The sequence below is a fragment of the Rhinoraja longicauda genome, chromosome 25 (genome assembly GCF_053455715.1).
Source record: "Rhinoraja longicauda isolate Sanriku21f chromosome 25, sRhiLon1.1, whole genome shotgun sequence".
NCBI classification, from domain to species: Eukaryota; Metazoa; Chordata; class Chondrichthyes; order Rajiformes; family Arhynchobatidae; genus Rhinoraja; species Rhinoraja longicauda.
This window is the reverse complement of record NC_135977.1, coordinates 26,410,638-26,436,343: the sequence shown is the minus strand read 5'-3', so window position 1 is coordinate 26,436,343 and position 25,706 is coordinate 26,410,638. Positions and strand designations below refer to the sequence as shown.

The 25,706-nt window shown below is 40.2% G+C and overlaps 2 protein-coding genes across 7 annotated transcripts; one reads left to right on the top strand and one right to left on the bottom strand.

The window, feature by feature from the left end:
- The first annotated feature begins 61 nt into the window (after positions 1 to 61).
- Positions 62 to 8,816, top strand: drc10 (dynein regulatory complex subunit 10). Of its 4 annotated transcripts, none has more exons than XM_078421725.1 (5): positions 62 to 167; positions 3,172 to 3,957; positions 6,556 to 6,789; positions 7,107 to 7,178; positions 7,294 to 8,816. In XM_078421725.1, the coding sequence occupies exons 2-5, from the start codon at positions 3,232 to 3,234 to the stop codon at positions 7,570 to 7,572; spliced, it is 1,311 nt and encodes a 436-aa protein (XP_078277851.1). In that variant the 5' UTR covers positions 62 to 167; positions 3,172 to 3,231; the 3' UTR covers positions 7,573 to 8,816. The 4 variants fall into 4 exon arrangements, with proteins under 4 accessions (XP_078277851.1, XP_078277850.1, XP_078277852.1 ...); XM_078421724.1 differs by having other exon boundaries at positions 69 to 274; XM_078421726.1 differs by having other exon boundaries at positions 69 to 413; positions 6,556 to 6,699.
- Positions 8,809 to 25,538, bottom strand: LOC144605990 (RBPJ-interacting and tubulin-associated protein 1-like). Of its 3 annotated transcripts, none has more exons than XM_078421729.1 (4): positions 25,424 to 25,538; positions 23,919 to 24,017; positions 20,265 to 20,623; positions 8,809 to 13,283 (listed from the first exon to the last, which is right to left on the bottom strand). In XM_078421729.1, exons 3-4 carry the CDS (start codon positions 20,558 to 20,560, stop codon positions 12,713 to 12,715), a joined length of 867 nt encoding a protein of 288 aa, XP_078277855.1. In that variant the 5' UTR covers positions 20,561 to 20,623; positions 23,919 to 24,017; positions 25,424 to 25,538; the 3' UTR covers positions 8,809 to 12,712. The 3 variants fall into 3 exon arrangements, with proteins under 3 accessions (XP_078277855.1, XP_078277854.1, XP_078277853.1); XM_078421728.1 differs by having other exon boundaries at positions 25,296 to 25,528; XM_078421727.1 differs by having other exon boundaries at positions 25,385 to 25,528.
- Positions 25,539 to 25,706: the final 168 nt, after the last annotated feature.

Here is a 25,706-nt window from a genome sequence, read left to right as displayed (position 1 = left end):
ATTGGTCCAGAGTGGCTGCCGGCCGGGCTAGCCCTTGGCGGAGGAGACGTCAATCAAAGGACAGCCACTATCAAGTTGTTCTCGGCGCGCTTCCCCCCCCCGACGCGAGCGCGCGGCCGGAACCCGGAGGCGGGAGGTCATGGGGTCGCGGGTATCTTAGCAACGGGGTGAGCGCGGCGAGTAAATACAGAGGCAGCCAGGGCGATGATGGGCGGGCCAAGCCATGGCGGATCTCGGGCCTCCTGCTCCTCTCCCCGGGGCAGCAGACTGTAAGGTGCCCGGAGCCGGACGCTGAGGAGGGTCTGTGTCGCCAGCTTGAACAGCAGGGGTGGAGGGAGCGGCCGATCTGCCGTCGCAGTCGGTGGAGCCGCTGCCTCACACAACGCCAGCCCCGAGTTCGATCCTGGCCTCGGGTACTTGTCTGTGTGGATGGAGTTTGCCCTGGAGTTCTCCCTGTGACCGAAGATAGACACACGAAGCTGGGGTAACTCGGTGGAGTAACCTGAAGACGTCTCGACCCGAAATGTCACCTCTTCCTTTTCTCCAGAGATGCTGTCTGTCCCGCTGAGTTACCCCAGCTTCTTGTGTCGATCTTCGGTGTAAACCCGCATCTGCCGTTCTTTCTTATACGTGTGTTTTTTTATGCGGGTTTTAAGGTTAATTGTAATATGGCCCTTAACGTATATGAGGAAGTGGGCCACAATAAACACAATGAACTGCAGATGCTGGTTTACAAAATGATAAGTGTTGGAGCAACTCAGCGGGTCAGACAGTGCTTGGGGGCCGAAGGACTTGTTTCCATGCTATTTTTGTACCTCGGATCGAGGAGCTGACAAAATACGAGATCTGTGAGAGTCACGGCTCAGTTAACGTGCGCTATAAGTCCGAAGACTATGGTTCCAATCCCACCCTGGGGTCCCGAGCACAGGTTGAGTGGAGCAGAGAGAACGCCAACCTGTCGGAAGGACCGCGTTTGTCGAGTCAAATCCCATAGAAGAACCCACTGCAGTCTTTCAAAAATGTGTTGTTGTTTTAGATAATAGCTACCTCCGAATGTTCACATCATTATCGCCGTGTTATTTGTGGAAGCACAGTGTTTGCGGAATGTCCATTAGCGTGGTTATTCTATATACTAAAACTCTCGTTTGTTTGTTCCTGAACTACAGCCAAAACGATACACGATAGCGCGACAATTTTAGGCCCACCTTACTCACCGTCGTCCCTTTGGTGCTAATGGAAGAAGTTTTATTGAAATCGGTGTTATATTTTTTAAGTTATTCACATTTTAAAGTTTAAATCTATCTCCTCGGGAGGGAGGAGAGGGTGCTGCACCAATGCAGGAGAGGTTTGGGCCCAACGGGTCCACTTGGTCTAGTTGTATTTTTAAAAGAACAATCCGTTGTTAGATTGAGATGTCAACAACCAAGAAAGGAGCTAAACAGGAAAGGCTTGGAAATGCAGTAAACCCCGAAATTCCACACAAAGCCTTGACACTGTTTTCCAAATTCCGTACTTTTAAGTCAGACCAAGTCATTTGTTTCCGTGTATTCTTTGTCATATCACAACTTCCTGAGCAACCCCAAATATCTTTTTAATTGTGAAGGGTCCCGACCCGAGACATCACCGATCCATCTTCTTCAGAGATGCTGCCTGAACCGCTGAGTTTTGCAAACCAGCAGCTGCAGTTCCTTGTATCGCCTTTATGGTGTAGTTATGGTTAACTTATGGAGAATGTTATTCTTCTGCAGGAGTATGTTCTATTTAAATAACAATTTACATTAATTTAGTGTCTTTAATTTGGTGTCATTGTTTCAGTGTGATTCAAAGACAGAATTTGACCTTGAATCATAGAAATTTAAGAAATATGCAAGGTTTACGGAGTGACTTTCAAGATGGAATTATAGAGTCCAGGTAGCTGAAAGCACGACCTCCGGTGGTAACATTTTGAAATGCTAGGGCCAAAATGTGGTTTGTGTTTCCTCCACTTCCTAATAATTTCTGCTGCAAAGCGTTTGATGCACCTTGTGGTTGTAAATGCAAATAAGATTGGGTTATTAAAGAGAAAACACATGGTACAAATAGACACAAAAAGGCTGGAGTAACTGCGGGGGAGGCAGTATCTCTGGAGAAAAGGACCGGGTGACATTTCGGGTAGTCTGAGGAAGGGTCTCGACCTGAAATGTCACCCAGTCCTTTCCTTCTCTCCAGAGATGCTGCCTGTCAGTTGAGTTACTCCAGCATTTTATGCCTATCTTTGGTGTCAACCAGCATCTGCAGTTCCTTCCCACTCAAATGCTAAAGCTAACAAGGAAATAAGTAATAATAAAATAACTGCAAGTTGTGAAATCTAAAATAAAAACCATTCTGAAAACGTTCAACAAGCCAGGCAGTATTTGTTGTGTGGCATGAAGAAAGTAAACATTGAGTGGTTGACTTTTTGGAACTGGAAGATGTTGAAGTTGAACAAATAGAGAAGCAAAAGAGGGCTGAAAGGAGAAAAGAGAAACTCTGTTAGAGTGTATATATGATTAAATGGCAGAAACAATTACTACAAGGCAAACGGAGATAATGAATGGGCAGGTGTAGAAACAATAGCTGGGTCCATATCCAGTTGAAGGAAGCATGGAAAAGCTACCAAAGAGGGAAAGGCTGTCAGACCCCAGGATTGATCTGATAGACATCCTTAGCCAAAGCATCAGCCCAATTGGTTTTGATACAGCCAGCCACCAAGACTCAGATCTTTACATTAGTAATGGTGCTGGCAGTATTGGCGGTAGGAATGATGGACAGGGTTGTGAACCAAACTCTCCTGTTTGGATCCACCAAGCCTCAACTATTAGCATCTGCAGTCTGAAAATAAAATTAAGTGATATTGTTTAAACTCCTCTCTTAAAAAAAGACATTTTATTTTGCTGTATGACATAACCCCTAAGGGTTGGATGTAAGTTTTTGGCTGCCGTAGTAAAGTTGTAGCAAAGTGCAATATTATAGTTGAACACTAGTTCTGAAGAAGGGTCTCAACCCAAAACATGACTCATTCCTTCTCTCCAGAGTTATTCCAGCATTTGTGTCTATCTTCACACTAATTCTTTACATTGCTTATCAATAGTTCCAATGAAAGACTTTAATAATACTGCTTTAATTTTTAAATATGTTTTGTTGTTGTTTCAGCAATATAGCTCACTGAAGATTTAAATATATCAAAAGGAACATTTCCTGAAGAAAGAACCAATGGCAACTGAAGCCACAGAACAAAATAATCAGAAAGCCCTAAGTGTTGGGACTATTAACAAAGCCACAATTGATGATAATCTAACGATGAAAAGGGCGGGCCCCAATGTGGATGCTCTGCAAATCTTGGAACCAGTGAGAAGAAAGCTTGCATCAATTGAAGCAGAAAGGATTATTTCAGTAATTGAAAAGACCATTGACAAGTTGGAAAAAGTTACTTTGCTTTCCCATATAGCCAAGAACCTCGATAGGTTCAGTGTTGCTCTTGGTTTAGAGTTGACATGTGCTTTAAGGGAGCATGTTAGAATAGAGCAACATTTTTATTATGCTGTGACTAAATTGATTGAGCCTGAGCATCATGAGGAAGATGAAAATGGCAAACACAAACTAAAAACCCAAGCAGAGAGACAGAACAACTTCACACTCCTTCAGCAGGCCCTTGGTAGCTCAGTTAAAAACATCATCCGGCTCTTTGAGGGGAATCCCGCAGCATGTCAAATAATCCAAACAGAATGCAGAGCCCGAAAACCTCTCAGCATGGGTCTCATCCTGGCACTAAAGAAGTTGAGAAACTTTGTGTTTGGGAGACTTTTGATATCACCCAGGGAAGAAAACGAAAAGAATGAGTTTGTGGAAAACATTATATTGCAAGATAAGCAAAACACAGAAATCATTGCCACCTTGGAGGCAGAACTGGCAGCAGCCATTGAAGATAAAGAAAATGAGGTAATCCCTACACAGATTATTGATATGGTATCTCATTCTCCCTCTTCAAACAGGGCGTTATTTACAAGAGACCATGTACAATTCACCAGCTTCACTAAATTTAGATTGTGAAATGCATGCACTATTTATACACCGGAAATTAAAACAAATAACATCAAATTTGGGGCCTGCCCTGACTATACTTAGCAAAAGTCAATAACCCACATCAATTCAATATCTTTTTGCTAAAATGTAGATTCCTGAACATGTATAAATAGATGTTTTACAAACTGCATTACACGCTAAAGTTAAAATGCCGGTTTGTACTGCATTTCATTATTCTTGCCCAATAGTTATGAAGATAAATGGCATTAAGCAGAGTATAGTTGAGGCTTGGTTTGCAGGTATTGAAGGTCTATCCCATCTTTGCTAATTAAATATTCCCATACGAATGAGAGTGGTCAATTATATGTAGTAAGAGAAAGTACAACATCCTGTAGCTTGTGTTATAGTTTTGATTTGTTCATTGATTTTAGCCATTCCCTTAAGTGGTCTTATTGCCTTTCTTAAGAGTAATTGACTTACTTTTAACTGTATTTGCAAAATTGATACACCAAACCGCAACTGCCTAACGCAACTAATATTTTAAGCAATTTTACTATTAGTGTAACAAGACGAGTCAAATTTGATATAGACAACATGGCTTGGTTCACTTTGTATGACTCTATTCCATGGTTCACATCAACTGTGATGCGATCTTTATCAAAATAATTGTGCACCATTAGTATACAACATGTATACTGTCATATTTTGACAGATCTTTCATTTAAAGGAAACTCACTTGCCTTTTTCTACTGTTTGACTGCACTCCCACCAGCAGCTATCGACTGGTAGTAAAAAGCTAACTGCAATTAAATAAATACATGTCAACACAATTTGATCGATATGTCATAAAACGTCAAATCTAGTTAAAGAATGGGGCATTTTTTTGTGGCTCATGTAAAATGTTCTCAAGCACCCTCTCCCTCTCATCCCTCCCTCCACTCCTCCCAATACTGGGGGTTCTGGGAAAATTATTAAGATTCAGTGAAGCAAGCTTTTTCACTAAATACCTTAATGACACATATTCATGTCTTATTTGAGGAAAAATAACTGATCCCAATTGTGCCTTCTGCAGGCATTTCATTACACGGAGGCACATTTACATAAGCATTCTTATAAATTTGCATTTATTTTAAAATATAAACAGAATTCAGCTTATTCAAATCCTGATGCATCACTTACTTTGTAATGGTTTCAACCACTTAATTGTAACTGCTTCTGATCCATACATACTTATTTGAAACTGCCTCATTCAATGCAACACAGACAAGCTGTATTAAAGCAATGGTTTACAGAACATATTTGCATTGAACAGGTTTGCTGTATAGTGAATATTTCCCGCAGTTATTATCATTTCACATAACATTGATCACCATCAACAACATCAGATGTTCTTTCCTTTAATAACTTGCAAATTAAATTCAATTTTATACAATGATATTTTTTCAAAGATTCCTTTAAAAATAAAATTAACCATATAATCATTTGTTAGATATAATTCCAAAAATAATCAGATCAAAGCAACAGGCATTTTAACCAAACAACCATCTGGACAATTAACAGTTCCACAACCCATTTTTAGGTACATCAATGAATATAGCAGAACTTGGTAGGAACTAAATACTGTTTAACTATACAGTGCTGCAACGAAAGAGAGTTTAGCAATTTTGCTCCAAATCGCATTCCCCGTTTTCCCTAAAAGTATTGATTTTGTTACCGTAGACAGCCCTACTTTACATTAACACAAATTTGTTATATTTTGTATTCAATAAAATGGCTATTGGGTTAATTTTTGTTCTCTCCATTTGTTCAGACCTTTATGAAATAAACTCAAAGGTATAGCTATAATAGTTTGTTATATAACAGATTTATATTCATTTATTATGATTTAATTCTTTGAAAGAACTATCCAATTTAAACTCGCCTGCTGCTCTCATAGCACATGCCCCTATTTATTTGAGTCACATCTCTTGTTACTGCCACATTATCATAATTCCATGTAGCTGGTAGTGCATGCAGTTCACCAATGTTTATGACTTTCTGGCATTTACACATGCACACTTTAGATCTACTTTTGAATTGCTACCTATGGTCAGTATCAGGAAATACAAGTGGTTATCTTCTGACTTGTAATAACAGAAAAATCAAGTAAGCAAAGAATCCTAAATCCACTTCATTTAAGGCACCAATGATTTTATAAGAATTATTTCAACTTTAACAATTTGAGCAAGAAATAAACAAGGTTTAAGATTTTTTTTAAGCCATAGATTAAATCTTCAAGTCCTACTGCTATGGTTGAATTTGCATTTGCCAATGCTATAGCTAATTATGAAAACTGGTGCACTTAATCAGAATGCAGGAGATAAATTAGAGAACTAAAACGTCAGTTGGCAAGGTTATACTGTACATGTAGCCTCCTTGATGTATGTGGTATATTTAATGTATTTAAACAAATTCTACATTATAATAAAATATACAACGGCACCTTTGACATCAAATGTTATTTTCCATTATTAGATGTTGAAGAAGAATGAGATCATTCGAAAGCTCAAAAACAACCTGCTTCAACTTGACTTATTTTCAGAAGATTCCATTCGTCAAATTAAGCAAGATTCAGAAAAACAGCAGCAAGGTGACCAGAAAGATTCAGAAGGAAGAATAGTTAAGTTACAGGAAGAAATAGCTCAGCTCCGAACCCAATTGAACAACTCAATAACAGAACATAGATCAACCGAACAAGCATTAAGAAGGGTACATTATCATGTTCTAGTAATAAATGGCAACATTCCAATTTTCACTATCCATTAAGTTACTCAAAAATAAATGTTGCATTTCTTGTCAAAAAGTATATTTCTGTTGGCCAGAGACAAATTAACCATGTTTTATAAAAATTACTCCCTGTCCAGTTGGGATTTTCCAGTTAATTCAGGACATAACTTTTCAATGTTAATTGCTGGTAATAGCTTATAATGAAATTCTGGATTTAATAATAATGAACCCTCTTCTGTTGTGAAGCTTAGTTTTATTGTTGCTAGAATCTGATATCACATCATTGTGCCTTGTTACAGCGCAAGTTCAAAACTGAAACAGAAATTGAAAACTGGATCCAGAAGTATGATGCTGACATACAAGAAAAACAGGTATTTTTTTTGTTTAGAAATGTTCTTGTCTCTGTTTGTAGAATAATTATGAAGTATTTAAAGAAAATGGACTGAGTAATAACTGAAATACATTAACATTGTTGTGTTCCACCAGGAGGAATATGAACAGCTCATTAAAATCCATAAAGAAGAAGGCATTCTGCTCTTTGAGTTAGAAAGCAAGATTGAATCAATTGAATCAGAATATGTTCAGGTTATAGAAGACAGAGAGAGAAGGGCAGAGGAAAAGAGGATCAGAGAGGAGCAAATATACCTCATGGGAAAAGCAGCTGTTACCATCCAGTCCTTCTGGAAAGGTTTCAAAGTCCGTCAATTGATGAAATCATTGAAAAAGAAAAAGAAAAAGGGAAAAGGAAAAGGGAAAAGAAAATAAAATCAAGACGATCTGAAGCCAGGTTGAAAATAAATAAATGTAACAACTATCCTCCCAAGATTAGTTGCAAATTATTTAAATGTTTTCTTCGTTAATACTATTTGCACATAACAGTAAATAACATAGCATCTTCCATAAATTAAAATAAACTTTTAACTTAATATACTGTGTATGTGTGTGTTTGTATGTGTGTATGTATAACACACAATGGGTTGAAATATAAAGGTAGACACAAAATGCTGGAGTAACTCAGCGGGACAGGCAGCATCTCTGGAGAGAAGGATGGGTGACGTTTCGGGTTGAGACCCTTCTTCAGACTGAAATATACTTGTATACAGAATGCCCAAAGAACTCAGCAGGTCAAACAGCATCTGCAGAGTTTAAAAGTGTACGTCTATGTTTCAGGTCAGGACCTGCATCAGGACTACAACTTTTGCTTCCACAGATGGTGCTTGACAGTCCACTATGTTCTTCCAGCATTTTGTTTTTTGTGTCAGATACCAGTCTAGTCTCCTGAAATATAATCTCCTTTGGTCAGCGATGTCATTCAATGACCCTACCTCTGCCCCCTTCCCCCCCCCGCAGAGGTCAGAGATGAGTTGAAAATAAGGCTAATATTTTCTAAGACAATCATCATGGGCCAGTTTTTACACAGCAATGGTGTTATAATTTTGCAAATTCTGCAAGGATTGGCATAAGTTGTGAGAAATAAAGTGGTGAAATTAACCATTCAAAACTGCAATTTATATTATGTTCACGTAAAAGAGATGGGCTAACATAGATGTGTTTTTCTCTGAATCTTCGTTGTTTTGGTTGTTAATTAACTCAACTCCAATCTATTGGACAAAGACCCAGTCTGAGTGGGGTTCCAACCCTCGTACCAAGCTTCAATGTGATATCCCAAACAGCTCATGGGCAGAGCTCCATTCCTCTGCCAGAAAATAATGCTAGAATTATAGGTGGATTTTAATGGAATCAAGAGACATGGAGTTAGTATTGAAAAGCGATGCAAGGCTGCTGTGATATTGTTAAATAATGGAGCTGATATAAGGGGCCAAATTATCTATTTTTAAAATGCTTTTAAAGAGCTAATAAAATACATTCAGTGTATGCAGAGAAATTTTGGTTTCCAACCAGGACAATAATTAATATACTGTACACAAAAAACAGAACAATAACCCACAAAATGGTTCAATTTATTGGGTTTAATAATGTTGTTACAAGATAATTTCTGACAATGATTTGAGCAGTATAAATTCTTAAATGTTTGCATGATATTATTGGTACAAATGTTTTATAATTTTTTGATTAAAATAAACAAATAGGAAAAACCCACAATTACAAATAATATTTTCATAGATGTTAAAGTACAGACTGGCTGCAAACATCTGAATAAAACTTAAAAGCTCAAGTTATAATTTACCTCTGACCTTGAATTTTTCCATTGTCCCACCCTCCCAAAATGTCTTTTAATCAACGAAATATTGGCAAACCAAGCAGGAAAAATACATATAACAAAAGGCTCCACAAAAGGGTATTGAGGTATATGTCAGTCTCAAAAATAGCTGCTCTTTATATATTTATTTTGAAATGGAATCTGGGCACAAATCTCAAACACTCAGAGTGGAAGGGGATGTAGACCGTTACCATATGGAATTTGAAATATTCCAAATTGGGAGAAGGGGAGGATAAAAATAAGGGAATAACTCTCAGGCAGGGGAGTATTCGTACACTGAGAGTATTCCAATCCTCCCAAAGAGATCAGACAAAACATAGACAAAAGTGATGGTTCGGACTCTTGCAATGCCATACAATGTGAGGGATGTAAAGACCTAGACAAGATTATGTTTACAAAACAACTAAAGTATCAAATCCAGACAATAAAAGCAACTTTCAGCATATATAAGATTGATACGGTTCATTATTCTAGTTGCAAAGGACCAAAAGATAAAAAGAACATAAATAATTTCACCTACGAGGTATGCAAGGAAACCTTTGCTAGCAAAAGCAGACTGGGCCAGCAGGAAAGACAGAGGCATGCTGAGCTCAAAGTAAAAAATAATTTTGGAACACCTGGTGAAGGGGCAACCAGGGAAGAAATCCATTTGGTCCAAGGAAGTGACATTGCTAATGGACTTTGAAAAGAAATGTGAAGGCCACTGAAATACAAACTCAGATATTTCAAAGAGCTTAACGTCAAAGACAAGTGAACAAATCTCTGACAAAAAAAAGGAAATCTAGAAGTCACTGGCGTCAATAGTCCTTGAACCTGAAGGAGAGGCAGAGAGCAGAGGGGAAATCGAGGAATCGACAGAGACGAATGGTAATAGCATTTCTCCACTGAGATCGAGACCACCAAAAGCTATATGGCCAGTGGGAGACCCTAAGAGCAGAGATCTATGATGTCCTAAGACAAGCTGACCAACTGCTAAAAAAATAAGTGAAATGGAGACTTTTGCCCTTGGACTTGGCTTGGTCGAGAGTATAACAGAGTGTATTACGGAAGGCTACAGAAAGAGGTCTGAAGGAAATTGACCTAAAAATAACTCAAACCTGAATAAGAAAAGGAATTACCCATATAACAATAACACCACGCTCAGGAATTACGCAAAAAAGGCCACTTACAAACAGGCCCAAGAGATGTACCAAAACGATCAAAAAAGGCTTGCACACCAAATAATGGGAGCTCCAAGGAACATCAAAATGTTCCCTCAGTAAGGAGGATATACAGAAATGCTTTCAAACAAAACTAGGTACAAAAAATAATAATGGTTGATTATGGTCCATCAAAACTTGCCAACCATAATTGTCAACAACTTAACCACATCAAATGATGAAAGGTAAATGATAAGAAATCATAACTGTACTCCCAAATTTGGGCACGAGCCTTTTAGGAATTGATAATATTCGGCTTCAGTGAGCAAATAATGTTATTGAAGGGATGAAAGTTATAAACTGCTGATAATCCTATTAGTTAGCCTGGACAAAATCCAACAACAAGATCAAAAACTTGCCTATTCGATCGGCCAATAGAGAATAAAGATGATCACTACACGTTACCTACAACCTTGACCACTCCTACAGAGCCCAGACCATTGGCAATGTGGCGAATATTTACCTCACGCATGAGACACATAAAAACTCGGAATATGCACTCATCTTCGAGTGATCCTAAATGCCACTGCTTAGATTTATGCAAAATGACAGAGGGATCTTGGTTTTAATGCCTTGTCCAAAATTTGTCACCACCGAATATACAAGTTTCCTTCGATACTATATTGAAGAGTCAGCCTTAATTATGGACTCTGTTCTGCACTGAGGGTTGATACTTTTGTAATAGGCAGGCGAGCCTCTGGAAAAAGCCGAACCATAAACTAGTACACTACACTAAATCAAGCAAATGATTCCTTGCCTCCCCTTTTGTTGAGGCTTTTAAAATGGTTTTCTATCTCTTCTGATTAGAGATATTTAAGAATGATGCAAAGAGATTCAATAATATAAAAAGCCAACTCTCCATAAAATCATGGCTGATCCAATTTATCTCAAGGCCACTCCTAATTTCCTGCTCTTTTTTATAATCCTCAATTCTCATGATTAAAAATCTATCTCAGCTTTAAATACATTCAAGGATTCAGCTTTAACAACTTTCTTGGGCAGAACTCAAAACCCTTTGAGAGAAGAAATTCTTGCTCACCTCAGTTTTAAATGTGTGCTGCCATATTCTGTGACGATGCCTTCTACCACTCGTATCTACGAAACCCTCTAAACTGCCTCCTATAATGAAACTTTCCTTAAATAAGGCAACCAAGAAGACTTAAGTGGTTCACGGTACTCAAGATGTGATCTAGAGTTCACAGTACTCTAGTTGTGGGCCCACTAATGCCTTTTACAGTCTTCGTAAAACTTCTCTACTTTTATACTCCATCCCCCTTGACATGAAAGTCTGCTTTTTAAAAATCTTATTCATTATAACATGAATGCCGACTTGCAAATCCCTTAATGCTGTAGCTTTCCTTATTTAAATAATCTATTTTTTATAATTTTTCCTTCCAAATCAACTTATAGTTTGCCACATTATACTCCATTTGCCTTCTTTTTGCCTACTTTGAAGTGAATTGAGGAAGAACTTTTTCACCCAGAGGTTGGTTGGAATCTGGAACACACTGAGTGGTTACTGGATGCAGGTACTCTCACAATATTTAACAAGCATGTAGATGATCACATTGCCTGTACATAGAAGGCCATGAAACAAGTGCTGGTAAATGGATTACTGTGGATAGCTGCTTAATGCCACTAGGGACACAGTGTGTCAAGGGCCGGTTTCTATGCTGTATCACACTGCAGTCATGCCAGACTTTGTGGATAAATCTTGCTGCTGTGAAGAGCACTCCTATATCAGTCTTTCCTTGTATAAAGCCAACTGCTTTATTCAGAAGAGTAGGTGAGGTTAGTTTAGATACAGCACGGAAACAGGCCCACCGAGTCCGCACCGACCAGCAGTCCCTGCACATTAACTATCCTATACAAACTAGGGACAATTTACATTTATACCAAACCAATTAACAAACAAACCTGTGGAGTATGGGGGGAGACTGAAGTTCTCGGAGACAGCCCACACGGTCACGGGGAGAACGTACAAATTCTGAAAAAGACAGCACCCATAGTCAGGATCGAACCCGGGTCTTTAGCACTGCAAGCACTGCAAGGCAGCAACTCTACCATTGTGCCACCGTTTCAGCCTCTCTAGCGCATCACTGCCTTTGCCGCCACACTTAATATGTCCAATGGTACAGCAAACAGCCTGTTGGAGACTGGAGTTGGATTGAAGTCAAGAAAACAACCACAATCACTCACCCAACATTGGGACTTCTGCTTTCATTATGTACTTTCACAGAAATGCCTAACCTACTCTCACATGAGAAATGTTTCTGGGTCTTTTGTTTCACCAAATCCACAGTTCCTAACCATTCCATTATTAAGAACAGATTCCAATTTGTTTAGCTTTGGATTCAAAATGGATAATCAAAGCACAATATTTTCTTTATTCTCAGGAATCCAAAAGCACAGTTCCTTTCCTACTCCAAAGTGGCTTGAAAACATCTGTTCTGCTTTTTCTCTGACTTTCAAAAACAACGCAGCCTTAATATTTCCAGGGTGGGTTTAATTTCACAGAATTTGTTGTATTAAATCGATTGGCTGTGGCAGAATCTGACAGACTACCTGATCTTGGCCTCAAACAATGCTGCAAACCAGAGTGTGCAGCAGAAGCAGAAATTGGCCTACCCCGCAAAGACTTGATGTTCCTGGGAGCATTCAGTGTTGAATCGTCCTTCACAATCTCCTTCATAGAATTGTGCTTTCTAGTCAAGGACTGTGATCTTCTTCGAACTGGGGTGTTAATGGGAGAGGCATTGTTACTGTCTGGCCTCCTCCAGTAATCGGTTTTACCTTTATATTCAGTAATAAAGTCAGCAGAAGATTCTCTTGTGGTTGGATAAAGCGGTTTCACTGGATTTCTTCCATCAGATGGTAACTGGTTACTGGTGGAACGAAATGCACTTGGACTAATTTTGCGCGGTGTAGGGGACCACAGGAGTGGACGAATCTTTATTTTGTCATCCTTTGCAGTCCATGGTGCCTCCCAGCTTGCATCATCTTGCCTTGGCCCAAAAAGGGACTCATCACAGTAGCTGGGTTTACAGGATTTTAATCTTAGATAAAGAAAATATGAAACAATTGAAGACAATATTAAATGAGATTTTTTTTTTTTAAATGCACTCCCCCAAACTACTTATGCTTGGGTTCAGTTAAGACGGAATATATTATTGTATCTTTCCAATTTATAATGCAACTGAGACATTTGCTCCCGTCAGTATTTCTTCACGTATTATCAAGTAAGTTTCAGTATTTCTAATTAAAGAGAATGCTCAACAAATTGTTCCTTCGGGTCATCCAAAGTTTTGATAGGACCATTAGCAACATAAATGCTACATTAATGAACTACATAATGTGACTCAATGTGACTGCTATCAAGATATTACAATCTATTGCTGCTGTAAGTGAAAGTAATTTTCAGTATTAATCTAGTTCATCATGGTTACATTTGAACAATTACCATAAATCACTGCTCATTGAGGCAGGCAGCTGTTCTACTGTGACAGCCACATCACACAATCTTATTGTAAGTCACTCTTGAACAGAACTCAATTTTTGGCAAGAGGCAGCAGTTTCTGAAGACTGATTAACTGAGCCATATTTGAACTACAGTGCCCTCCATAATGTTTGGGACAAAGACCCATCATTTATTTATTTGCCTCTGTACTCCACAATTTGAGATTTGAAATAGAAAAAAAAAAAATCACACGTGGTTAAAGTGCACATTGTCAGATTTTATTAAAGGCTATTTTTTATACATTTTGGTTTCACCATGTAGAAATTACAGCTGTGTTTACACATAGTCCCCCCATTTCTGGGCATCATAATGTTTGGGACACATGGCTTCACAGGTGTTTGTAATTGCTCAGGTGTGTTTAAATGCCTCCTTAATGCAGGTATAAGAGAGCTCTCAGCACCCAGTCTTTCCATCACCTTTGGAAACTTTTATTGCTGTTTATCAACATGAGGACCAAAGTTGTGCCAATGAAAGTCAAAGAAGCCAGTATGAGACTGAGAAACAAGAATAAAACTGTTAGAGACATCAGCCAAAACTTCGGCTTACCAAAATCAACTGTTTGGAACATCATTAAGAAGAAAGAGTGCACTGGTGAGTTTACTAATCGCAAAGGGACTGGCAGGCCAAGGAAGACCTCCACAGCCAATGACAGAAAAATTCTCTCTACAATAAAGAAAAATCCCCAAACATCTGTCCGACAGATCAGAAACATTCTTCATGAGTCAGGTGTGGATTTGTCAATGACCACTGTCTGCAGAAAACTTCTTGAACAGAAATACAGAGGCAACACTGCAAGATGCAAACCACTGGTTAGCCGCAAAAATAGAATGGCCAGGTTACAGTTTGTCCAGAAGTACTTATAAGAGCAACCACAGTTCTGGAAAAAGGTACAGATGAGACGAAGATTAACATATCAAAGTAATGGCAAGAGCAAAGTATGGAGGAGAGAAGGAACTGCCCAAGATCCAAAGCATACCACGTCATCTGTGAAACATGGTGGTGGAGGTGTTATGACCTGGGCATGTATGGCTGCCGAAGGTACTGGCTCACTTATCTTCATTGATGATATAACTGCTGATGGTAGTAGCATAATGAATTATGAAGTATATAGACACATCCTATCTGCGGAAGTTCAAACAAATGCCTCAAAACTCATTGGCCCACAGTTCATTCTACAGCAAGACAATGATCCCAAACATACTGCTAAAGCAACAAAGGAGTTTTTCAAAGCTAAAAAATGATCAATTCTTGAGTGGCCAAAACAATCACCTGATTTGAACCCAATTGAGCCTGCCTTTTATATGCTGAAGAGAAAACTGAAGGGGACTAGCCCCCAAAACACGCATAAAGCTAAAGATGGCTGCAATACAGGTCTGGCAGAGCATCACCAGAGAAGACACCCAGCAACTAGTGATGTCCATGAATCGCAGACTTCTAGCAGTCATTGCATGCAAAGGATATACAACAAAATACTAAACATAATTACTTTCATTTACATGACATTGCTGTGTCCCAAACATTATGGTGCCCTGAAATGGGGAGACTATGTATAAACTGTTGTGATTTCTACTGATAAAACCAAAATGTATAAAAATGGCCTTTATTAAAATCTGACAATGTGCACTTTAACCACATGTGATTTTTTTTTTCTATTACAAATCTCAAATTGTGGAGTACAGAGGCAAATAAATAAATGATGGGTCTTTGTCCCAAACATTATGGAGGGCATTGCACATAATGTATGAATCACTATGGCATAAAGAGAGACTACTAGATTTCTTGGTTGATAAATTTGTTCCTATTGCACAAGGCAAAAGTACTGGATTTTGTTGTTTAATAGATTACTTTTCAATTCATGGAATAGTTTATATATTTGTTCCTATAGCATAAGGCAAGAAAGAGTACTAGATTTTGTTTCTTGATAAAGATTACTTTTTAATCCAATGAGTAGATGATAAATTTGTTCCAAATGATTTGAACATTTTCCTCACCAGCTGTGTTTTTATACTTAAAATACATACCAGAAAATAGGTGTTTCAATTAATCTATGCACGTTGAGAGTTTTGCAGGCAGCACATTATATTAAATTATTTAATCACATTAAATTCGTACTAACGTTAACTTCCTTTTCTGTGACAATCATTGGCTGCTGCTGTGGTAGGGAACATGATGTTGCAATGAACAGACATTTAACACTACTTGAAGACAAAAAAACACCTTTTAAAAAGGGGAACTGCACTGTGTTCAAATCCTTTTATGCACTGGTGGAATATGCAATGGAAAAAAAAAACTGAATGATTCTTACAATGCTCTGGAAGTTTTGGTGAAAGAATTCAAAGGGAGGAGAGATCTTCCACCCACAGATGAAATATCATCAGAAATGTTTATGGGAAGAAATGGTATGTTGATCAAAGTTCAATTCTGTGCAATTTAATAATCTCACACAAGTTGTTATGGTAGGTAATAACAAAGAACTGCAGATGCTGGTTTATACCAAAGACAGACACAAAATGCTGGAGTACCTCAACGGGTCAGGCAGCATCTCTGGAGAACATAGGTAGAATGAACTGAAGAAGGGTTCCAACCCAAAACATCAACCAGTCATGTTCTCCAGAGATGCTTCCTGACCTGCTGATTTACTCCAGCACTTTGTCTTTTTTTAGGTCAAGGTTTATTGTCACGTGTACCAAGGTACAGTGAACAGCTTTTGTTGCTTGCTGACCAGGTAGGTGACCATCTTCAAATGACACAATATATCAACAGCATTAATACCATATCTACCGCTCAACTCACTACACCCCATTCAACCAATCTAATATTTGCATGTTTAACCTCACCATCACACATTTAATACTCCTGCAAGGCGCACAACCAAACCAACTGCTCGTAAAGACTATCGTATAGATCAGTGAAGAAGGCTCTCGACCCGAAATGTCACCCATCCCTTCTCTCCAGAGATGCTGCCTGTCCCGCTGAGGTACTCCAGCTTTTTGTGTCTATGCACGTATAGACTAGCTGCTATGCAACTGTGGCAGTCACAACATCCAAAAAATGAAAGATCACCGATTGACTGAATTTACATTCCTTGCAGAATGGGTGCATAACTGGAAGCAGCAGTGAGGGATTGGGGAGAAGAAGCCATCCGTGAAGATGATGGTGGCTCTCATGAAAAGGGGTATGACATGAGTGACCAGCTTATTTTTGTGTGCATTTCAGCATAATTATAAATTTGCGTTTTAAACTTGCAATTCTCTGTGCAATTCTGTATTGTTCTTGACATCAATCTACCAGGTCTGGAATCTATTGTATGTTTATGTCCAAACTACCAGCCAAGATAGCACCTACCACCTTATCTATCTGGGATATGATGTTTAGAAGGCCTGTTGGTATTTCAAAGAATAGATGGTATACTTATTCTTTCCTCCAACAATTCTCAAGAAAATAGAATAATACAGCATTCAAATAGGTCCTTCAACCCAGAGTCTGAGCCGACCATCAGATATACACTGATCAGCCAAAACATTATGACCGCTGACAGGCGAAGTGAATAACATTGATTATCTTGTTACAATGGCACCTGTCAAGGGGTGCGATATATTCGGCAGCAAGTGAACAGTCAGTTATTGTAGTTGATGTGTTGGATGCAGGAGAAATGGGCAGGAGTAAAGACCTGAGCGACTTTGACAAGGGCCAAATTGTTATGGCCAGACGACTGGGTCAGAGCATCTCTGAAACGGCAAGGTTTGTGGGCTGCTCCTGGTCAGCACCTGGCCAGTGGTGAGTACCTACCGACAGTGGTCCGAGGAGGGACAAACCACAAACTAGTGACAGGGTGTTGAGCGCCCAAGTCTCACCGATGCGCGAGGGCAACAAAGGCTATCTCGTCTGGTCCAAAACGACAGAAGGTCTACTGTAGCACAAGTCACAGAAAATTTGAATGGTAGTCATGGGAGGAATGTGTCACAATACACAGTGCATCGCACCCTGCTGCGTATGGGGCTGCACACGGCAGCATATTAGGCAGGTGGTCATAATGTTTTGGCTCATCAGGTCACACTGGAGCAGCCGGGGAGCTACGTGCGGATGCTCTTTGTGGACTACAGCTCTGCCTTTAATACCATCCTTCCCCATAAACTGGTGGACAAACTGGGGGACTTGGGACTTCCACACTCCACCTGCATGTGGATAAATAGCTTCCTGTCAGCTCGCAGCCAGAGAGTCAGAGTGGGCCATCACACATCTACGGCCCTCAGCCTCAGTACCGGCTCTCCACAGGGCTGCGTGCTGAGCCCCCTGCTCTACACCATCTATACACATGACTGCACCCCCGCCCACCACAGCAACACCATTGTCAAATTTGCGGATGACACTACGGTGGTGGGACTCATCACCGGGGGGGACGAGTACGCCTACCGGGATGAGGCGGAGCAGCTGACAGTGTGGTGTGGAGAAAATAACCTGCTCCTCAACACCTTAAAGACAAAGGAAATAATAATAGACTTCAGAAAGAATAAAACGGACATGGTACCATTAACTATCAGAGGGGACTGTGTGGAGAGGGTGGCGGATTTCCGCTTCCTGGGAATCCATATTGAGGAGGACCTGACGTGGAGCGTGAACACCTCTGCGCTGCTGAAAAAGGTCCAGCAGAGACTGCACTTCCTGAGGGTGCTCAGGAAGAATAACATCACTCAGAGACTGCTGTTGTCCTTTTATCGGTGCTACATTGAGAGCATCCTAACATACTGTGTATGCGTATGGTACACCAGCTGCACAGCGGCTCAGAGGAAAGCGCTCCAGAGGGCCATTGACAACGCCCAGAGGATTGTCGGCTGCCCTCTACTTACCTTGGAGGACTTACACAGTTCCCGCTGCATCAAAAAATCCCAGAGTATTATAAAGGACATTTCCCACCCCGGACACTCCCTGTTTGAACTGTTACCGTCAGGCAGACGGTACAGATCTACAAGGACAAGGACAAACAGACTTAAAAATAGTTTTTACCCCACTGCTATAAAGGCACTAAATGTAGCCGCCAAGGAACGCAGGGGCGATACATAATAAGAGACTGTGAAATCGACAGAAGGATGTAGGGTTGGGTGTTTATGCGTGCTATTTTCATGATATTTATTTTAGTTGTTTATCTTTTTTAAAATATTTTACCTTGTATGTATCGTTAGCTTTTAGAAATGTTTGAATGGTGCACTGACTGGCTGACATTTTACAATTTCGTTGTACATGGCTCATGTTACAATGACAATAAAGGAACTATTCTACTAGGGCGTCAGAGATGTCCTCATGCTTCAGGAAACGGGGCTTCCCCTCTTCCATTATAGATGAGGCTCTCACTAGGGTCTCTTCTACATCCCGCAGCTCCGCTCTTGCTCCCCCCACTCGCAACAAGGACAGAATCCCCCTCGTTCTCACCTTCCACCCCACTAGCCAGCGGATCCAACAAATCATCCGCCAACATTTCCGTCACCTACAACGGGACCCCACCACTGGCCATATCTTCCCATCCCCTCCCTGCGTTCCGCAGAGACCGTTCCCTCCGTAACTCCCTGGTCCACTCGTCCCTTCCTACCCAAACCACCCCATCCCCGGGCACTTTCCCCTGCAACCGCACGAGATGCAACACCTGTCCCTTTACCTCCCCTCTCAACTCCATCCAAGGAACCCAAACAGTCTTTCCAGGTGAGACAGAGGTTCACCTGCACCTTCTCCAACCACAGCTATTGCATCCGCTGTTCTAGATGTCAACTTATTTACATCGGCGAAACCAAGCGCAAGCTCGGCGATCGCTTCGCTCAACACCTGTGCTCGGTCCGCGTTGGCCAAACTGATCTCCCGGTGGCCGAGCACTTCAAGTCCCCCTCCCATTCCCAGTCTGACCTTTCTGTCATGGGCCTCCTCCAGTGCCATAGTGAGGCCCACCGGAAATTGGAGGAACAGCACCTCATATTTCGCCTGGGCTGCAACTTTGGATAGTTCCTCTGTCCCTCTCTTCCCCTCCTCCTTCCCAGATCTCCCTCTATCTTCCTGTCTCCACCTATATCCTTCCTTTGTCCCGCCCCCCTGACATCAGTCTGAAGAAGGGTCTCGACCCGAAACGTCACCCATTCCTTCTCTCCTGAGATGCTGCCTGACCTGCTGAGTTACTCCAGCATTTTGTGAATAAATACCTTCGATTTGTACCAGCATCTGCAGTTATTTTCTTATACATAATGTTTTGGCTTATCGGTGTATATTTGTACTAATCTCTCATTCCCATTGTTTTATTGTCTCCAGCCACACTCGCATCCACCCACCTACATTCAGTTGGCAATTAACCCTTTCACTGTTCTATTGCTCCATTCCATGGTCTGGAATACCCTCTGATCAAGAAAGTACATTGGATTACTCACAAAGCATATGCTTGCAATTTTCAAGTGAACGCTTATTTTCTTTTTAAGTCAGTCACACATCATCAATTCTGCAACAAGTATAACACAGAATTAAATCAGATTTTGCCGAACATTACCTGTACTTGTTTTTTATGGGTGTTCTTCCAGACTTGAGAGGGATGGGAACCTGGGTGACATCTCCATTTGGCCTTGTCTGTGTACTTGGGCTCCACAATAATGGCCGTTGAGTAGTAGCTGGAGATGCAGAAACCCATGGTGGATCAAATTCATCCATTGAAATCTGAACCTTGCTGGAACAACCAAATAAGGTTTCATCAACGTAGGAGGTCTTTGCTCCAACTTTGTAACGGCTGCGTCCCTTATGACTTGCACGACAGGCTTGAATAGCAGTAATTGCTGTATCAGCTGACATGATAGCAGCTCAGCGTGGACTGTTGCACATTGGATAGGTCTTTTCAAGTCTGGCAAAGTCACCCTAAAGACAAGAATGCACCAGGGTTTTTTAAAAACAATGCAATACATTTTGTACACCTCATGGTGATGCTCTACAAATTGTTAATACATAATTATTTCAAATGTAATTCTTCTACTAGCATCCATGCCAATATAATCCAATTTATGAGGAACAATAAAATAGGATCTTCAGGGAAAAACCAAGTGCTGGTTGGAAAAATAGAGTTAACATTTCAGGTCCAGGGTTCATTACAATTGGGAAGAGTGCAAACAACCATGTTTTAATCCGGGCAAGTGTGAGGCGCCGCAGTTTGGGTGGTCGAATGCAAGGGGAAAATACAGAGTTACTGGCAAAACTTTGAACAGGATTGATGTACAGAAGGCTTTTAGGGACCAAGTTCATAGCTCCCTGAAAGTGTCTATACTGGTAGATGCGGTGATAAAAATGGTATGCTTGCCTTCATTAGTTGAGGAATTGAGTTATATATGGCATGCTTGCCTTCATCAGTCAAGGACTTGAGGAAAAGCATCAGGAAGTCACATTACAGCCATATAAAACTTTGGTTAGGCCTCATCTGAAGTATTATACGCAGTTCTGGTCACCCTGTTACAGAAAGGTTGTGCAGAGGCAAAGATTTGCAGAGGGTGCAGAAGAGGTTGATCAGAATGCTGAATGGATTTGAGGATATTAGCTGTAAAGAGGATTTCCTCCCACGTTATATTTTTCAACCACTACCAACACCCAGTAGATCCTTCACTCCCCCCTCCTCTTGAACCTTCTATACCCATGGTTCTTTACTCTTCTGTTTCCCTATCTACATTTCTATCTTCGTTAGGTACCTTCCCTATCTTTCCCTTATTCCTTTCCACCTCTAATCTACCTCCGTTCATTATACCATCAAATTCACTTATTTCCCCTCCTTTAATTGTGCTCCATTTAATTCAAGATTTGGTTCACTCATTGGTTGACACAGCCCATGCCTTGCATTCACTCCTGCTGCATTCTTGCAGACATTAATATTTCGCAATTTCAGGGGACTAATTGAGCGGAGGGCCACACTACGATGGTTGTCTCACAAGGCAGAGCAGCGGTGACAAAGCTCAGGCAATCAGTCTTGAAGCACCAAGCCTGGCCCACCCTGATGGCTTTTTGTTTATTTCTAAGTAACTTTGACAACGAAAGACTTTTGAACACTGACAAACAATGGAAAGAAATTTAGTAATTCACAAATCTTTATTTAAAACATTTAACCATACAATTAATAATAACATTAAAGTAAAAGGAAAAAATCACTTACCTTTTCCATCCAATTTGGCAATCCCATTTAATTGAATGGGATCCATGAGATATGGCAGACAGGGCTGAACTAAAAACAAGGGACCAAATACATTATGTTTCTAGCCCTTCAGCTCAGCATGCCTGCTTTATCCTGGTCTCCTGCCTTCAGTTTTGAACAGTAAAGCAGGAGGTCAGATGCGCTACCATCCGACATTCCATTTGGATTTCCATGCCTGAACATACGGTTGATAAGAAACGTAATCTGAGGCCACCAGTTCGTTAAATAGTAATTTAGAAAAGCATTTTACTGAAAAGTTTACAAACAATATAATGTTTGACAGTTCAAAAGAAATGGGTAAGTTGAACTTGCACACTCTCTGCTGGAGAGGTGTGCAATTGCAGGTATAACTTGATGACGGTAATGTGGAAATTTTGATTTAGAAGAAAAATAGTGATATAAAGGATATAATCAACAAATATAATATACAATTGATGCGGATTAAGGTAGCAGGTTAGATAAGACCATGTATTTTCTTAAGAGCCAAATCTGAATACTCCCTTTATTTTCTTTCACCCACGTTTAGACCGTAATGGTGTATCCTTATTGTTTTGATGTGTTTATGCTTTATTCTTAATTGTTAACTGTATGTTTGTGTTGTCATTTGTGAGCGGAGCACCAAGACACATTCCTTGTATATGCATAATTGGCCAATAAACTTATTCATTCATTCATTTAATCATTTTTAATAAAATTTCCAGAGCATCTCTATAGCAATGAATAGAGATATTTTCCCCTCTTAAATGCAATTCTAATTGCTACATGATGTAATATTACATTATTTACAATTTTAACAGGTTGGTTAATTCCTGTGACAAAGTTATCCAATTGCAGTAAAACTATGCAAGGTCTACGGTTTCCTTGAGTACATGGAAAACCATCAACAAAACAATATCATTTAATTAAGATAAACCTTTAATATTGGCTTTTACAATTCACACAAGGCATTAAAACATTTCATAAACAAATGAACATTAAGCTAAACTGAAGAATGTATTGAGAAATTTAGAAGATATTTTTTAGTGTCCTGCTGCACATTTTTAAAATCAAGAAACTTAGATGCCTAGGTAAAGGTTCATATTCTGTCTTTGCACTGAAGTGCATTATCTGCTCTCTATAGGCTGTCAGTAATTTGTGAGCATCTAACTGTTGGAACCAAAACAGGATTGTTATGAGTATACATGTTAAATACTTTTTTTTTGCTTCTATAATTCTTAATTTCCTGATATTACCAGGCACCAACCAGGTGTCAGGCAAAAGCCTCTCAAAAAAGTGTATATTTGGCAACCACATCCAAAAATGAGATAGGAAGCAAATACCATATGTCAAGGTCAAAGCCCGACTTCAATTTCATACACTGCAGTTTTTAGTGCCCACATTGGTTTTGTGGATTAACGAGGCCCACAAAGGAATCTTAGACTATTCCACAGATGGGAAAGCTAGTGGCTATTGGGTCGATAGCTTGAGGCAGTTTTCATATTTCTAATGTATTGCCTGGAGGTTCCCAATACCATCCCAAATATTCTTTCTCCACATCGAGCAGTAAAGGGCCAGTGATTTTGAGGAGTCAGTGGTTTTGGACACATGAATATTATCTCTGTCCTCCTGATTAGCTCTTTCCACAAGGGCTCCATTTTGGTAGTCTGGTATCAGGCATGTGAAAAATGTGGCTAATAATAGGGATGTTCATCTGAAAGGGAACATTGACATTAGTTTGTTTATCTTTCCATTTTACAATATTGCGTTGGTGGTATTTTTCGAAACACTCAAAGGATAAATATATTAATAAGAACACTGGGATTACTTCCCTTCTCCTTGAAAAAGTGACATGGGGTTTTTGTATACACCCCAAGAGGCTAAAGAAATTGCATGAGAGACTTCAGTACTGCTTTCAACTGTCAGAATGGATATTGTGCTCAGGCTCATATGAACAAAGTGAACCCTGTCAACCATCATATTCAAAATCTGGAAGTTTCCTACCTGGACACATCACTCCAAAGATTACATGAAGAAACAAATGTAGTAAATGAAGGCTTAGTTTTCAAATGATTTCAATGCCAGCCGTTGGTTAATGAACACCTAGAGGCAGGAGAGAAACAGGATACGTTTCAAATTGATGAATTTTCTTCAAAAAAGGAGTGTTTTCCCCCTCTCTCTCTGGAGGCTGCTTGACTCCTAAACATTACTATCAGTTCTGCCATAACAAGCTCCTAATAAAACCCACACTATAAAAAATTGTGCTTAAAAACAATTGAGTCAATGGGAAAAGGGGGTAGTAGGGTTTCTGACTCTCTATAACCAAGTTATTTTTCCTTCAGTATTTTCAATAAAGGTTTTTAAGCTTATTTTTCTTGCTTTCAAAAATACTGCAGATTAGTTTGGTTTTAGTTTAGTTTATTATTGTCACATGTAAAGCTATATGCTACATTAATTGACAGGGTATCATTTCACAAGTATCAATTGAAGAGACTGATTGTCAATTTAATTTGCCACCCATGTTTAAAGCAGCAGCGAAAGACACAAAATGCTGGAGTAACTCAGCGAGACAGCATCCCTGGAGAACATGAATAGGTAACTTCCCAGGTTGCATTAAGAGACAACCATACCCAATTACTGGGGCTTGGTTACATGTCAAGGTTTTTCTTCCAAAATATTTTTTCTCTCCCAAGACATTGTTTCCCTGCTAGTCAATTTTCAAAGTAACTTTTAAGTAGTTCTCTTCTGGTTCCCGAACGGAATTGCATTGTAACTAATTCTGGAGACACAAGGGATTACAAATCAAGAGAGTCAACAATGTTTAATTGTCATATGTACTGGAAAAAAAACAATGAAATTTCTAACTGGTATTTCACGATGCTGGGCTATCGAGTAAAGTATAAAGTGTTGGAGTAAATCAGCTATAGAGAACGTGGATAGGTGACATTTCGGCTGGGGACCCTTCTACATGGTGTCCGATTCTACCCAGTCTTCGTATCGAGTCCACATCACCAGATTAGGAATTGTTCAGCCAGAGCTGAACAGACTTCTCGGCATCTGTATACAACGGCGTCTTTTATTCACAAAATGCTGGAGTAACTCAGCAGGTCAGGCAGTATCTCAGGAGAGAAGGAATGGGCGACGTTTCGGGTCGAGACCCTTCTTCAGACTGAACAACGGCGCCTTGCGCTTCTTGGTGGAAACAGGGCCGCGACGTGATTGAAGGCTCTTTCCTTGACCCCATTCTACCCAGTAATAGTGTAGGAAGGCACTGCAGATGCTAGTCTTTGTCTGGTCCATTGAGTTACTCCGGCTTTTTTGTGTGATCTGCCCAGTTAATATAGTGTTCCCTAACTCTCCGGTCTGAAGAAGGGTCCCGACCTGGAAACGTCACCTATCCACGTCCTCCAAGAGACCTGCTGTAACCAGAGTAAAACTGCAGTCGTGTCAGTGGACGGTCGGGGTCTCACCCGAGCACGGCAGAGGGTGAAGACGGCGCCACGACCCACCCGTCGAGTCATTCATTGTCCGTGTGTCACCGTCCCTGTCACTACCCGCCGGGGTGCGGAGCAGATCATCAACACCCTCTCCGTCCGGCCGCCCCGTCGCGATGGCAGCAACACATCACGGATCGGGACCAACCATCGCCTTCCACCTAGGAAAGAATAGGGGTGCACGCGTCCCCCTATCACATCACACAACAAACACAACCCGAAACATCCTAACACGCTGAAAATAATATCTAAATAGTAAAATCAATAATTCTGCAAGACATTAAGCAAAATTCACCGA